The 16,657-nt window shown below is 33.6% G+C and overlaps 2 protein-coding genes across 7 annotated transcripts; both read left to right on the forward strand.

Moving 5' to 3' along the window:
* The first annotated feature begins 1,165 nt into the window (after positions 1 to 1,165).
* On the forward strand, positions 1,166 to 7,477 carry LOC114178658 (S-adenosyl-L-methionine-dependent methyltransferases superfamily protein). 6 transcript variants are annotated; one of them, XM_085671637.1, is made up of 12 exons: positions 1,166 to 1,298; positions 2,851 to 3,112; positions 3,187 to 3,284; positions 3,361 to 3,465; positions 3,793 to 3,853; positions 4,055 to 4,130; positions 4,942 to 5,473; positions 5,564 to 5,668; positions 5,868 to 6,026; positions 6,618 to 6,724; positions 6,930 to 7,004; positions 7,121 to 7,477. In XM_085671637.1, exons 2-12 carry the CDS (start codon positions 2,868 to 2,870, stop codon positions 7,178 to 7,180), a joined length of 1,623 nt encoding a protein of 540 aa, XP_085527763.1. In that variant the 5' UTR covers positions 1,166 to 1,298; positions 2,851 to 2,867; the 3' UTR covers positions 7,181 to 7,477. The 6 variants fall into 6 exon arrangements, with proteins under 6 accessions (XP_085527763.1, XP_085527767.1, XP_085527766.1 ...); XM_085671636.1 differs by lacking the exon at positions 1,166 to 1,298 and adding an exon at positions 1,631 to 1,653; XM_085671638.1 differs by lacking the exons at positions 1,166 to 1,298; positions 5,564 to 5,668 and adding an exon at positions 1,631 to 1,653.
* Positions 7,478 to 12,184: 4,707 nt separating this feature from the next.
* Positions 12,185 to 14,082, forward strand: LOC114177121 (glucan endo-1,3-beta-glucosidase 8-like). Its single transcript, XM_028062372.2, has 2 exons — positions 12,185 to 12,705; positions 12,890 to 14,082. The coding sequence occupies exons 1-2, from the start codon at positions 12,353 to 12,355 to the stop codon at positions 14,007 to 14,009; spliced, it is 1,473 nt and encodes a 490-aa protein (XP_027918173.1). The 5' UTR covers positions 12,185 to 12,352; the 3' UTR covers positions 14,010 to 14,082.
* The last annotated feature ends 2,575 nt before the right edge of the window (positions 14,083 to 16,657 follow it).

A 16,657-nucleotide genomic window follows, 5' to 3' on the forward strand; every position in this document is an offset into this window, starting at 1 on the left:
TGAGTAAATGTTATGTCTGATTTGTTTATGACATGTCAAAAAATAATGTGTTTTTTTCTTTAATGTCAATTAAAAAATGTGTTATTATATAAATTTATAATCAAAGTATAATAAAACAATAAGACAAAAGTGAAATAAGTACATGAACTATTGTACAATTTTACACAAATAAAATTATATGACACTTTATTAATTTACACCAATGTCAATGAAAGAATGTGATAAAGTTTTAAAAAATAAATAAAAGAAAAAATATTGAAGTTTGTATTCTTATAAAAATGAGGTATATCTTGTAAAATATTTTAGAGTACTTCAAATATCACATCTTCAAATAATATCCATCCTCAAACTCTAAGTATTTGAATTTCACAAGAGAAATGTGCTTGCAGGATACACCTTGGTGCTAAAGTCGATCTGAATCTGATGTGTCAGAATATAATAAATGTTAACGTAAATACGTTAGTAATGTACGTTGTAAAACGTGTCAAAGGATAATAAATATTAACATAAATACGTCATCAATGTATTTTGTAAAACGTGTTACTTGTACTATTGTTCATGGACCTTACCTATGTGGACTTTGATTTAAGACACTAATTAAATGATAGTTTTGAATTATTGTGATTAACCTTGTGTTTATCCTAATGAATGATAATGACTTTGTCTCCACTAGCTAATGTAAGTTGGATACATGTCGTTTTAGAGGACTGACATGTTTTCATACTTACTGTGTACTCTGTAAGATCGAGTAATGCCTTGGACTTATACAATATAATTTGAAAACATTTCAGATGTCTTTTTATTTATTTTCTCTAATTTAAAGTGAAATGTTTTTCTATACATTGATAAATTTTAAGGAAAAAATTATGGACTAGACAAATGGTGAAAGATAATGACAAATATTTAGTAAAATAATAGTTATTCAAATGAATTAAAAATTAAAGATATAAAACATTAAAGAAGATATATTTTATGTTAGCTCAGAATAACCAACGCAAAAATTGAGATTCAAACATTTTTCATGTAAACAATGAGTAAAACTATTATAAAGGAGACAAATATTAAGTATGAGACATAAACACTATTTTATTAAATTAATATAATAACATTTAATTTAAGCAAATAGAAGAAAGGGGAAAATTTGTGTTGGGAGGAAAACACTGCTGAAGTGGATCCAGATTCTTAAAATATTTTTTATTTACATTTTTACCCCTTTGAGATCTTATTATAAAAAACCCTACCTTTTTGTTCAGTTTTTGGTCTTTCAATTCCTGTTCTCAACTGCTTCCTTTGCCAAGGTACTTCTCCCTTCTTCACTCCACCTATTCCAACAACAACACAAGTACATGTATTTTTATTTATTTTTTCTATAATGTGTCTATTAAGTTAGAACCATTGTCTTTGTTGTTGTGTAAATTTGGTGGTGTCGCTGTCTCACCAAAGGAATTGTGTAGCTGTTATGTTTTCGAAAATTTTGTTGGGATTTACCGTCCATTTCAAGACTGCATTGGTAATGGCCCTGAGTAAGGTCTGGCACTGTTTTTTTGCTTAGTTGCTGCTTTATGGAGGAAAACCTGCAGGGTACTGTTTATGGGTACTGGCCAAAGAATGAATCAGTGACTCAGATTGATAGAGAGGAGATGCAATAAATGGGTTGATTTAATATTTACCAATATGTCTTATTGAATGAAAACTGTCTTACCATCCACCAAAGTATATTTTGAGTTTAATGTTAAATTAAATAAAGTGGTTTGTTATCCATTTCAAGAACAAGAAGTGAACGATGTCTTCACATTTGTTGGCGCTAGTAGTGTGTGTGTACAATCATTTTTAAACCAATGAATAATTTTTTATAGGATTATTGTTTAACCAAGTCGACTTGCGTTGAAACTGAAAAAGATCCTTGGCATAGCATTCGTTTGTTTGGCAATTACTTTGGGGTGACATTCAGTTTGGTTAAACAAGAATACAGGAAGTGGGATGAATCTGTTAGTGTTTAAGTTAATCGGCATGTATAAACCACTTGGAGTGTGCTGCAAATCTTTCAATTTCATTTTCACGAGGTAGTCTTGTTGAGTTTAAATGATCAGTATGCAGATAGGTGCAGCTTAACTTTTAGGTAGGCAGTGTTGAAGGCTGTCATTTTTCTTTTTTCCATCATTTGACCTGCTGTTGACCCGAGCCTTCTCGAAATCTATTCCTTGGAACTTCCTTTATCCACTTTGTCCCTGTATTTTTTGCCTCTATTTTAAGTTGGAAAAAGCTTTATTACTCAATTGATTCTCTACAATACCCCCAGAACAGTTTTAACAGTGGCATTGTTTTTTTGCTACACTTTGGTGACTTTGGTGACCCTTATACATGCGATAGGTTGATTGCAATGTGGCTTTTTACTGGGAATTGCATACCTTTTTTTATATCATAATATATTTCCTGAGAGGTCAGATTGTCTTTGAGCCATTGCTGCTAGTCTTCTAGAGCTGATATTTATCTATTTGTAAATATTTGCTGCAATCATTCATTTTTCTTGACTATCAGTATTTACCTCATCAATCCTTTACCATTTTGGAATTGAATTCATTCTTTGGAGCACATTGAATGTGTGAAAGTTGCAACTAGATCAATTTTTAGATGTGTTAATCTCTCATCATTTCTCAAATGAATATATTGTCCCTTCATTTTTTCCTTTTGATGTTGATGCATATTTCTATAATGCTAACACCATCTACTATTGGTTAAATTTATTGGAAACTACAAAATCCCGAATGTGGCTCATTAAATAATAAGTGATACCCACAAAAGAGTGTAATTTTTGTGGTGATGTCTTATTCTGATGAATGTTATATCTAGGTTTTGCAAATAGAGTAATGGAAAGTGAAGCTCTTGAAATGAATTGTGTAAAGAATGGGGAATCTGAGAACAGTCCTAACAAGTTAGCTTCTCAAGCTCATGCACTCGACAACTTGCTTTGTGTTGACAATGATGCAGTTGCTGACCGTGAAAAGCTACCAAAACCACATCTTGATGAGAGCAAGTTTGACGTGCAATTCAAATTATGGGCTCTACAAATCCCTTGTCAACATTGCAAGGTTGCCACTCGAATCCTCAATGGGTCGGTACCTTGCTCTATCTATTCTTTCGATTCATTATCATTTGCTTTTAATTTCTGCTTTATTGAATGTGTAGTTACATGTTCGACAAGCCTCGAGTCAAACCCATCATTGAAGACCCTACATGTGACAAAACCCGTTACCTTATACTCTCTGACAAAGTTCAGAATCAAGGTGTGTGTGAACTTTTTCTTCAATATTCTTGCACAGAAATTCTTATCTATAATTTGTTTTGAATGTTGTGGGGCAGATTTATCTGATATTCCAAAACAAAAGGTTGATGAGCTCAATGGCTTGTGTAAGATTGAAGTTGTGCCCTATTCATTGACACTAGGGTATTCTTATTGGAGTGCAGGTGAGTGAGTGCAATGTGCTGTTAAACCATACTGTAGAGGCTGCCTTTCATGTTGAATTTTTCATATTGATGGAGTAGTTGCTTCAAAGTACCTCTTTACTCAGGAGTATCATAATAACTGATGAAAAATTTACATTTTATTCTTATAGAATTACAATAAGTGGAAACATATAAGTATCTTGTTATTTAATGAAGTGATGTTGCTATGCTATGTTGGTATTACATTAGTTAGAAACATTTTTTCAATGATTCTATTGTTTCCTACAGTATGCTTTCCCCATCCATCCTAAATCATTTACAATCGTACAACAAATTTTGTGTTTGTAGATCATGTGCTGAAGCAGATATTGCCTACTGGAGTGGAGGTGCCTTCATCCTTTGAAACAATAGTTAAGTATTTAGTTTTTTGACCTTTTTAACTGCTACAAATATAATTTATTTAAATTTTTTATCAGCTCAGCTCAGCTCACATTCTTTGTTAATTCTTTAATCATGTTTCTGAGGGGAGCGGTGTTCATTTTATTTTACAATTGAATTTATTTGGGTCAGCCACTGATATCAGGTAAACTAACACCTGTTCTACCTATACAGGTCAAATTGCTCATTTAAACCTACACGATGAATTACTTCCCTACAAAGATGTTATTGCAAAGGTTATTTATGATGTATGTGTGACTACACTAAGGTTTAAGACTTCCAAGTCTTGGTTTCAATATATGTATATTTAAATAGTCTTGTTTATTTGTCAGATATGAACATGCGATGATTGTCTTCACTGAACTCTGTTCTTTTAATTGATTTTGGGTCAGAATAGTCAACATTTGACCATTCCCTGTTTTGGTATATAACATAGCTATTGCTGCAGCATATGTGGCTTCATATCACTGCTACTTGTAGGGTAATGTCAGAAGGAGCAGAGAGGAATTTGGACTGTAAAGTGATATAACAACCTTGCCTACTTGGCAAGGTGTATTATGGCAAAAGGTGGTGACTGGTTAGCGTAAAGAGAACTGGGGAGGGAAGGATCTAGGAGAGGTAGGCTAGATTGAAGTGAATGGAGAGGCTTTGGGTGGGTTAGGTTATTCTATGCATCTCTAGAATTCCCTTGCTATTTTTTTATTGTCCCCCTTTCAGTCTTAACAAAGGGGACTAGCTCTACTTTAAGGAGTTTGGTCTCCCAATTTTGTGCTCTAAGTATGAGTTCCTGTTGGATCTATTTGATGCTGCTTCCTCATTTTAGTACTATATGCATATTTCTGTGTTGGTTCATGTATGTTTGAAGCAAAAATGAACGATGTTATTCTACAGACTAACATATTGCATTGATGTCTGTATGTGTTTCAATAGCATGCCCTTTGCAATTTTTACAAATATGTCCATTTAAATATCCATTCACGAATTCTATCTTTAAACTGTCAAGCATGTTGTATTATACTTGTTCTTCCTATTATTTTCACGTTTTCGCTGTTTGTGCAGAAAAATTATCCTAGAATCAAAACTATTGTCAACAAAGTTGGAACCATTACAAATGAGTTTCGCGTTCCAGAGTTTGAAATTTTAGCAGGAGAGCATAGTATGATAACAGAAGTGAAGCAATATGGTGCCACTTTTAGGCTGGATTACAGTTTGGTTTATTGGAATTCGAGATTGGAACATGAACACAAAAGGTTAGTGTCAATGTTCCAAGCTGGGGAGACCATTTGTGACATGTTTGCAGGGATAGGTCCTTTTGCCATTCCTGCAGCGCAAAAAGGATGCACAGTCTATGCAAATGATTTAAATCCAGATAGCATTCACTATCTGAGGATTAATGCCAAAATCAATAAGGTTGATGATCGTATTTATGCATACAACATGGATGCTAGAAAATTTGTGTCCCAGTTGATGGAAGTGCCAAATACTGAGGCTACATCTCAACTCTCATCCGAAGTTCCCATTTTGGATACTTGTCACACATGCAGGATACAAGACAATGCTGAATCAAATTCTGAAAATGAGTTGCTAACTGGTAATATCTTTATGGTAAATTACTGAAAGTATCTTAATTATGATATGGAAACATGTTGCGTAGTAGTTAATACTAATATTCCCATTGTAGTTCATACAAAAGACAATAATAGTGGTTTAGGGGATGTCAAGGGTTCAACCAGGCACAGTGCTACATCTGTAATTGCTGGTAAAAGATCCTCTAGTTATCATGAAGGTATTCCACGAACTGCAATATCAAATCAGGCTGTCACTAGATGTAGTAGCTGTTACTTGATTGTCTTCTAGCTTGTAAAAGATTTAAAAGACAACCTGTTTTGTTAATAGTCCCCATCCTCTAAGGAAACAATTACAATATTGATAACAATAATCCGTGTAGGTTTTTAAATAAAATTACAGTTGTTTTCGTTTGACAGGGGATGTGGAGGCTCATGAAACTGGCATCCTTGAAGGTGTTAAGAGAAAAGGAAGCACAAACAAGAGAATGAGAAGCTCTGAAATGTCCGTCACAAAAACTTGGGAACATATTGATCACATAATAATGAATCTGCCTGCATCTGCTGTTCAGTTTCTAGGTATAGCATCATTTCATATAATATGGTCTTTTCTTTTGTACAAATCATTTTGCCTTACTCCCTTAGGTGAGACTTATTTTTCTCCATGTAATAGAATTAGGAGTATTCAAACATGTTCCTTTGCTTAGTACATTGAAATTGCAGGCAATTTGTCTTCTACCCCCTTTGCTGGTGAGCAGCTCTACTGTTTTGGGTGGATGTAGATTGATATATGTTTTGACATGCATATGTTTACAATCAATTTTAGTGAGTTTTTCTTATCTTCATTTCTTTTTTTGTGTGGGAGATCCATTGACTATATCTGGTTGACGCTTAACTTATTTCTTTTGATGAGCTATCATAATCTAAACCAAGATTCATTAGTGACATTATTATTAGCCTTTTGTTTGTGCTCTACTATGTGATTGAATGCATGCAGTTTTTTTTTATTATCCAAGATTGAATGTATGCAGATTTTTTTTTAACCAAGATTGAATGTATGCAGATTCTCTTGCAAGACTTATATATATATATATATATATATATATATATAATTTATTACCATTTTAAGAATTATAGACAGATATCTGACTTAAGATAATGGCCTTCCAGATTCATTCAGGGGATTAATCCAGAAGAAATATTGGAAAGGATGTTTACCATGGATTCACTGCTATTGCTTCATTAGAGCGACTGAGACTCCAGAGACTATCATAGCTGTGAGTTCATTGTGCTAAAAGCATTTCATGTTTTCCTCTTTTTTCTATGTTAAAGTTAGAATATAAACGACTTTACTGTTTTGTTGTATTTAAGATCCTCCACATCCTGATGGTTTACGTATCATTAGCTACTCGGATATGGACAATAATGATAGAGTGCATGTATTTTATTTTCTCTGATAGCTAATTGAACTATATCTTTCAGGTGGCAGAATCTGCTTTAAACGCTCCTATACATGATTCAAAATTTCATAGGGTTAGGGATGTGGCTCCAAACAAGGTATGAATACTTCTATTTCACGTTCTTGATTGTTCGGTAACTCAAACTCGTTCTTCTTGTTACCAGAACTTGTATAGTTACGTACTCATGACTTTTTCTTTTTATTTACTTTGCAGGCAATGTTTTGTTTAAGCTTCAGGTTGCCAGAAGGATGCGTTAAAGAAGATGTTCAATAACATAGTCCTTGGTGATGCTGAAGAAAGGATAGCTTTACATAAGTTGCATTGATGGATTCAGTGCGACCTTCTATCTGACTCAAAAGCAAGGATAGTGAAATATGACAAATTTAACAGGAAGGAATAGGCCATATTTATTGAAACTATAGAATGATTTTAAAGCTGCGTTTGGTATACTTTCTTTGGAATTATACACAATGAACAGTAATACTATTGTACCTTGCACTGTGTGGATTAATCTACCAATAACTACTATACAAATCTATGCAAATATAACAGTTTGCTAAATTGTATTCATCTAATAACGCCACTGTTTCAATCCATCTAGATCTTGGGGTGTCTTCATCACATAAGAAATATTTGATAATTTAAGTTTAATATTACTTTTTATCAGAAAACCGGAAAAAGGGGGATGAGTAACAGGGTGTGCAATCTTGAATGATATCATGTCCCCTTCTTTCGGCAGAAAGGAATATATATTATTAAATACGACGATGGTATATATATCTGGGTCCCTCAGGTACAGTCACTTTGATTACTAATTATCTGTATAGAAAATATTTTGGAGAGGCAATTTACTTTGTAATACCCATATTTCCTTATCTGTTACTGATTAGGGAAATCCTTTAGTAAACTCCAAAAAAAAACCTATGCAATCAATCGTTCAATCGTAATCTCTTCAAAGGATTAGATTTTGAACAAGGTCAAGAGTTTCCTGAAAATGGTGGTTTTTGATTGGTTGGTAAGTAAAGTGATAAAAAGAAAGGAAAGAAAAAAAGGTGACAGAAGTTAGTGGATTATTACAATGGACAAGTGGACAAGTTTGTGACCGGTTTATCTGCTTATTTTGTTTAATATGAAGCACCAATACAAATTTGGTGCTTCCTCTGCAAACAATCGTTCATTCGTTGAAAGTTGGAACTGACAAATACTGCGTCACATTGACAAGAAGTAACATCTTAGCCTAGCATTAACAAATATATTAAGAGTAAAATCCTTAATGGTATGAAAACTTTTTGTCAAATAGTATGTACCATTGTCTTCCCTACATTTCCGTCAAATCCATGCTTTTGCTTATTAGCTTTCCATTTAGCCAACAAGAATAAACAGGCAAAAACACTTAAATGCAGCAATTTTGTTTTCAAAATTATCAAAATGGTATAATTTTGAAGTTGTTCAATGTCACATCATAAAGAGTTTGAAAACATTAACAATTTGTTTTTGTTTTCCTAATGAAGTCTGATATATATTAGTATTCACTCGTAACTGTACATTATCAATTTCCTTAGTATTATATTGAAAGTCAAATTATTTTAATATTACGAAACCAGTTATTGTTGCATCAAGATAATCTGAAAATAGTAACATTACAACACTATTAAGTGATGTGAAAACCATTAATGCGCAATGATTAAGATTCATATTCATGTCATTATCTGATGACAGAACAAGAGATGCATATGCACTTCGGTTAATGAAGGAGTGGTAGATTTTGAATTAAACTCTGTTTGATCACATAACTCATTTTGAAAGAAGGTCTTTATCATAAAAAAAAAAAAAAGAAGAAGAAAGAAGAGTCTTTGTCCATCATTTTGAAGGTCTTAATCATAAAACAATAACTGGGAAACTAGAATGAGTCATGGGAAGTTAACTTTAGAGTATTTAATTTTCTAGATTTGGGAAGTGGTGTTGCTCTTTGTAATACAAAATGGAGTCCTTAGACGTACTCTCCTTTTGTTAAAGCAAAAGGATATGAATGCTTTACCAAAAAGATACACAGAAAGGATAATAGGATTAAGAGTACACGTAAATTGAAGGTGGAAAGTTACAGAATTGACGACCCTGTCTCTCTTCTATTCTAGTCAATTACGAGTCAATGCGTTGTCCACAACCAAAGTGTTTTCTTCTGTGCCCATTTTGCATGAGCAGCAACCAAAAGTGTCTTCAGTACGCTACCAGAATCTTTTTTATCGACGATGTTAGTTATTAGTTTTTTGTTTATACAGATAATTGAACTCATGATCTCTTCCACCATATTTTCTAAATCCAAAACAAAAAATCTTATATTTTGAAATGATACTTTAAATCATTTTTTTTACCCATTTTTAACCCACCATTAGATCATCATATTACATCATTAAAAAGAATCAAAATAGATGATTTAATGATGATTGAAGTAGTGGATTAAAAGTGGGTAGAAAAATAGATTAAAATATCATTATCCATTTTTAAATTGTTAACGGAGAAGTTGAACCCATAATTTCTCCTACCGTTATTTCTAACTTTATCATCTAGATAATGATATTTTGATTCGTTTTTAACCCACCATTCTAAAAACCCTTATTATCTATTTTTATTTTTTTAGTAGTGTGATATAATGATCTAAAAATAATAATAATTGAGTGATGAGTTAAAAATGAGTCAAAATATCATTATCCTTATCCATCATTCTCGTACCCTTACGCTACCACAAACTTGAATCAAGTAATGACACCACCAAATTTCTCACTCACTCTACTCTCCCACTTCCTAAATTCCACAAGGTTTTGTGTTCCAACTGTGTGAATAGAAAACTGTTTAAAAAAATAGAGAAAAGCATCTTTTTGTTCCTTATTATTTTTATGAAATTCATTTTATATCAATGAATATTGAACTGTACAAACCCACATGTGTTATGATTAGTTTCTTGAGCATGAACGAGAGAGAATATTGAGAACCTCTTAGAATATTTACAAACTATGTAGGAAAGTAGCTCTGTGAATATTCTGCACACAATCAGTTCCTAAATTATAAGAAAATAGGTGTGTGGTGAGTATTCTGTATATAACTTTATGGCAAAGAGAATACTACACGATTGCCTTTTCTTTAGAGCATCAGAACTTGGCCGTTTAAATGATTCTTTATATTTCTTATAGTTTGAGAATATGGAGATTTGAATGTATGCACTTCTCTTAAAGCTAAAATTTCCAACACATGTGTTCATTAGCTTTATATTTTATATGCATTGGTAATTTGGTTGGGTAGAGACCATACTTGCATATAGTATGATTCATTCTTTTAGGAAAGCAAAGGGAGAAATTGGAATTTGAATTCTTTGAGTTTTTTTTTTTTGTTCCTTGTTGATATATAACGATGAACATTGATTTTAATGTTTTAAAATATGTTAAAAAAGGAATTTTAATATACTAACAACATCGGTGTATTTTTAGTCTATGCTTTTTTGAGAGGAAGAATCACAGGAAGAGGAAGAGATCGAAATGATTAGAGGGTAAAGTTGATATTGTTTCTTTTAAGTGATTCAGAGGTGATTATAGAGTGGATTAGATAGTGAAATTTGTTAAAGTTTGTGACTGAATTAACTTATGTGATATATTAAAAAAAAACTTTAATAGAAAAAAAAGTTAGATTACCAAAATATCGCTATTGTTATAGGTAATATAAAATTATATATAAATAATTTAAAATTATTTTATAAATTTTATTGAATGATTGAAAATATACAAAAAATATTTATAAAAAATGAATGATACAATAATTTTGTATAAAAATATCTTTAATATATAAGGTGGAAAATAATTAATTTAATGAAAACTTTTTTTAATAGTAATTTTAGAAGTAATAATTTTTTGTTATAACCATAATAAATTATTATTATTGTTAACATAGAATTAAGAAAGTGAACTAAAACCACATGCATTGATTTTAACCGCTAAATTATATGTAACAAAAATTAAATAATGAAGGATAATTTGGTAAACCCATCTGTGTCACCCTCTAATTTCACTATAGATGGTGAGATTGAATTTTCAGTCAATCCTTCTAATCATCTCCTCCCATCACCTTGTTTCACCTTCAAAAGAAGAGACTACTCACCTCCTAATCTTCTTTTCCATTCCTTATGAATAATACATCCACCCAAAAGAACACAACCTTGATGTTTATGTATCTTTAATGCTTATAAGAGGATAAAAAAATTACTATTTGAGAATATGTGATCATTAGTGTCTTGAGATTTCACTTGAGAATCATATAAGTTCTCTGAAGAATCAAACCCAAACTATGTTTGTATGACTTGAATTAAGTTTCAATACATTGATCACCCGTGTCCAATTCCTTGATTAAGTCAACCTAATTTTATACTAAATGAAAAAATGATTAATTTTAATATTCACATAATTTATTGTATATATTCATATTCATAAAATATCAATGAGAAAAGAAGTTATACATAAAGATATACGATGAGTGTTTATTATTTTTTATAATAGCTATCTAAAAAGGAAAAATGATGTTTGACACCATTTGACAACTTGTATAAGGGTAAAATAGTATTAACAAAAAGAGAAAATAAATAGTAATGAGGGATAGTTTCAAATGGTAATAAAGAAAAAGAGTGATGTCAAAATAACAGTATCTATCTGAAAAGGAAAAATATTGTTTAATACCATTTGACAACTTGTATAAAGGTAAAATAACATTAACAAAAATTAATTTTTATATTTAAAAAAAAAATAAGTAATAAGGGGTAGTTTCAAATAATAATAATAAAAAAAAGTAATGTCAAAATACCGGTCCGGTGCACGTGGAAAATCACATGCACCTTGTAGGATTTGATTGATTTTTGTAATCAATGATTGGGTTTTCTTCGTAGAAAGAAAGAGTAAAGCTAATAGAATATTATTATTGTCCCTCTAAACAGCATTTAATTGATGATTAATTATGTAATGGCCGAAATGCCCTGTGATGTGTGTGATTTCGTATGCATGGTGGTATGAGAGCCACTTGATTGGGCTTAACAAAACTCCTTTTAGTCTTTTACTATTATATGATTATGATTACGACGATGAGGTAAGAGCTTAACACTAATGCAACACATGCTGGCATTATTACTGAATTAAGGAACGAATCTTTGTTCCATTTTATGATATTGTAAAAAACTCCATAATCTACTCATTCTTTTACCTTCTCTCTGAAGGCACTGAACCACACGCACTCACAAAGAAACATCTTTTAGTCTATAAATTCCCGAGCCAAGACTTATACCTTCCCCTTTCTTTTTCTCCCATTTGTTTGGGTTCTGTTCTGTCACTTTTCTTGAATCTTTGCCAGTTTCAAGACCAGAATATAGAAAAGCAAAAAAAAAAAAAAAAAAAGAAAAAAAAAAGCCATAAAATGACACAAGAAAAACCACCATGTGTTTGGTACTTGGTGGCATTTGTTCTTGTTGTGTTCTTAACCATGGTGTCGTGTGGCTCAGGGGTTGGAGTCAACTGGGGAACCATGGCTACTCACAAGCTTCCACCGAGTATGGTGGTCAAGATGCTTCAAGAAAACGGTGTTGATAAACTGAAGCTGTTTGATGCTGAAGAGTGGATTATGGCAGCTCTGATGGGAACTGATATTGAAGTAATGCTGGCAATTCCCAACAACATGTTGGAGATTATGAGTGAGAATCCTCAGGTTGCAGATTCTTGGGTTTATGAAAATGTCACTACTTACATGTACCCTGGTGGACTAAACATCAAGTTAAGTACTCCCATGAGTATATACACCATTCATGATCACGTTCTTTTGTGTTTCTTGCATTCTTCCATGGAATCTTTCATTTCTTTTTGTTCTGTTTATCAAAGTTTTGTTCTTTCGTTCAAGATGCTTGAGGGTATATTTGAGTCAAAATTTAACACTACTCTGGATATGGTTGTGATGCAGGTATATTGCAGTGGGTAATGAACCTTTCCTTAAGGAATATAATGGCTCCTATCTACAGACAACTCTGCCTGCTCTTAAGAACATACAAACAGCACTCAATAGTTGGGGTTTTGGTTCACAGATCAAAGTCACTGTGCCCTTCAATGCTGATGCTTACTATTCCCCAGACTCAAACCAAGTGCCATCAGCTGGTGACTTCAGGCCAGAAGTACGAGACCAGACCATTGAAATAGTCCAATTCTTATATGCAAACAATGCACCTTTCACTGTCAATATCTACCCTTTTCTGAGTCTTTATGGAAATGATCATTTCCCTTTTGATTTTGCATTTTTTGACGGAAATAACAGGCCTCTTATAGATGGTAATTCGGTTTACACCAATGTGTTTGATGCAAATTTGGACACTCTTGTCTGGGCCTTAGAGAAGGCAGGGTTTCCAGACATGGAAATCATAGTTGGAGAAGTGGGGTGGCCAACAGATGGTGATAAGAATGCCAATGTTCAGAATGCAAAAAGGTTCAATATGGGTTTGCTTAAGCATGCACTGAGTGGAAATGGTACTCCTAAAAGGAAAGGTATTATTGACATTTATCTATTCAGCCTTATTGATGAGAATGCCAAAAGTATTCTTCCTGGTAACTTTGAGAGGCATTGGGGGATTTTTGAGTTTGATGGTAAACCAAAGTATGAATTGGACTTGGCAGGACTTGGACAGAACAAGGGTTTGGTCCCTGTGGAGGGTGTAAAATACATGGAAAAACGTTGGTGTGTTTTTGATCCAAAAGTTAAGGATCTGCACTTATTGGCTGCAAGCATTGACTATGCTTGTAGCCAATCAGATTGCACTGCTTTGGGTTATGGTTCTTCTTGTAACACTCTAACTCTCCTAGGGAATGCTTCTTATGCCTTTAATATGTATTATCAAGTAAATAGCCAAAAGGATTGGGACTGTGATTTCACTGGTTTGGCCACAGTAACAGATGAGGATCCATCAGATAAGGGTTGTCAGTTCCCTATAATGATCTCTTGTGCCTCTTCTTTACATGGAAACCTCACAAACATTCTCATGAAAGCTTTGAGCATATATTTATTTGTAATTTTGCTATGGTTTTCTCACTGAAGAAGCCAAGGAGCACTTGAAGAATGTGTTCCTACAGTTTTTGTTTTTACTATATATATTCTTGAAAGAGTTACATTTGTTTATCTGGTTGTAAGATAACTTTGGCCACTGTTAACCACCTCTGATATGGTTATATCAGAAAGAAACACACGATTTTTTTATCAAGTGTATGCAGTTAGTGTTGGATCAATTCTTCTTATTTTTCTTCTCAAAAAGAGAAATGGGGTTACCCGAAAAAAAAAAAAACTTTAAAGGAATTAAAGAACTTCAATTTGATAAAAAATAAATAAGAAAAATTGCTTTTAAAAAGGCTCGTTAAAGTAACTTTTAATAAAAGTTGCAGACCCTAATCTCTCTCTCTCTCTTTCAGCTTGAACAAATTTATGTTGGATGATAAAAAAATGTTAACTTCAGAGAACATTTGAAGCGATTTCTACTTGGGCAGTAAAAAGTGTAAGTGAATTTTGAGTTGAAAAAGGAGAGTCAAGTTTTACTACCATGTTTATATATCATGTTGGCATAGTTTTTTACATTTTGAATTAAATGGAGTTGATATTGTTTTTTCTTTTTTTATATCTTTCAGCAAACATATGTAGCGTCAAACGTTTTTGTTGGATTTCCGAACATAGGGTACAATCAATAGCGATGAGACTTAGTTTATAAAAATTGTGCCTTTATTTTTGTAACATGACCATATATCATTTTTTTTTCGGTTACATGTTATTTCTGCAAATTTGGCTAGCATATGAAATGGTGGTCAACTTGTTTGATCTGTGTTTTTTTTTTTTGACATCTTTTCATAATTCTTAGAAAAGAAAAAAACATATGTACTATCCCTGGCACTATGCTCGGTGTCCGATTTGCTTTAGCAAGTCAAGATGACAGTCGGATTCTGACCTCTAGTATTGGGTCTGACCCATCCGAGTTAGCTATCAAACCTATAACAAAATACTCTGGAAAACCCCACTGAAATGCAGTTACAAATATATCCGTTAGGTGCAGTTACAATTAGGCAAAAATGGGGGGTTAATATAACCCTAAAATGAAGGACTAAATATCAGCAAAAAAAATCACGAAATGGTCACGTTCCCACATCCACTAACTGACTTAAAGTCTATATAAAGAGGAAACGGTGACATAGAAACGAGAGATTTTTTTGAGATAAGATTTTTTGAGGTAGAGAGTAATTTGTTCTTGTTTCCTATCTTTGAGATTCGAGACCAGAACATTAGCGTCCGGTAAAACTAACTAGCAGTCCACTTATAATGGAGTAAAACCATGACGACTGGCACAAGAAATAATGACAGTGATCCACCCACTGTTGAGCAAATCATGCAGCATATCGAAGACTTAAGATGAGAGAACGAAGCTATTCGAAAGAGAGTCGACGAGGAACGCGCTCGGTGGCAGCAAGACGAGGAAAGACGCTGACTCGAGACGAATGTCGAACAAGAAAGATTACGAAGAGAATCGATAGAATCTCGACGACAACTCAAAGAAGCATTGCGCAAACAAGAACAGTTGCAGAGGTCAAATGCTGAACTCCGGGGATGGATGAGGGAGCATGACACCTACCGAGATCGAGGGGTTTCAAGACGAAACCTGAACCTGGACAAGGGGCATCCTTTGACTAGGCAGATTATGGGGGAACAAATCCCACCCCATTTTTTGATTCCCAAAGTGACATTTTCAGAGAAGATGGCGATCCGAAAAATCACCTCAAAGATTTCCGAGCACAAATGCTAATTTCGGGAGGAAGCGACGCCATATACTGTAAAATGTTCGTCAGAACATTCACTGGAATAGCCTTAAAATGGTTCAGCAAGATCCCAAACGTCACTATTTCATCATTAATTGAATTTTCTCAAGTGTTCCTCGAACGATTCGCGGTAAACCGACCAAAACAGTTACAACTCGTTGACATGTTCGACGTAAGACAAGGCCTAGATGAAACCTTGAAACATTTTTTGAACAGATTTTGCGACGTGAGCCTGGGTCTGGTAAACCCCAATGAAGAAATGCTGGTAGTGACATTTGTAAAAGGCCTATGTGCAAACCCTTTTAGCGAATCATTGATAAGATTACATGCGACCTCTCTAGTAGAAATCAGAGGATGAGCCGATGTCCATATAGACACCGAAGAAGCAATGCAATGGAAGATGGCATAGGAAAGGCGACCACAGGCCGAGCAGAAGGGTCGAGAACAGAGACGATAGGTAATGGAAGTATTCTCTCCACGAAAACGAGCCGAGCATAAGTTTTCCCCGTACTCTACTCAGCGAACATGAGAAAGAAAGATCGGAAGACTCGCCTGCCCTCAATTCAATGAAACAAAGGCTTAGATAATGAAAGACGAGGAGGTAGCACGACACTTAAAATTCCCCGAGGAAAGTAACAGGCACCTCGCCAAATGGGCATCAGCATGGTGTGAATTCCATAGAACTCACGGTCACGACACTGAAAGTTGTTTCTCTTTGATCGATTAGTTGACCAATCTAGCCTGCAGAGGCATACTCAAGAAATATGTAAAGGTCGAGCAACATGAGGTAAAAAAGACGCATCAATCCACACATTCTGACACATCAGACGACCCCCATGAAACTCCCATCTTGGGAGAGTTTAATACAATCACAGAAGGTTTCTCGGGA

Source organism: Vigna unguiculata, chromosome 3, assembly GCF_037176805.1.
Source record: "Vigna unguiculata cultivar grain cowpea cultivar isolate G323 ecotype 2 chromosome 3, ASM3717680v1, whole genome shotgun sequence".
Lineage (NCBI taxonomy): Eukaryota > Viridiplantae > Streptophyta > Magnoliopsida > Fabales > Fabaceae > Vigna > Vigna unguiculata.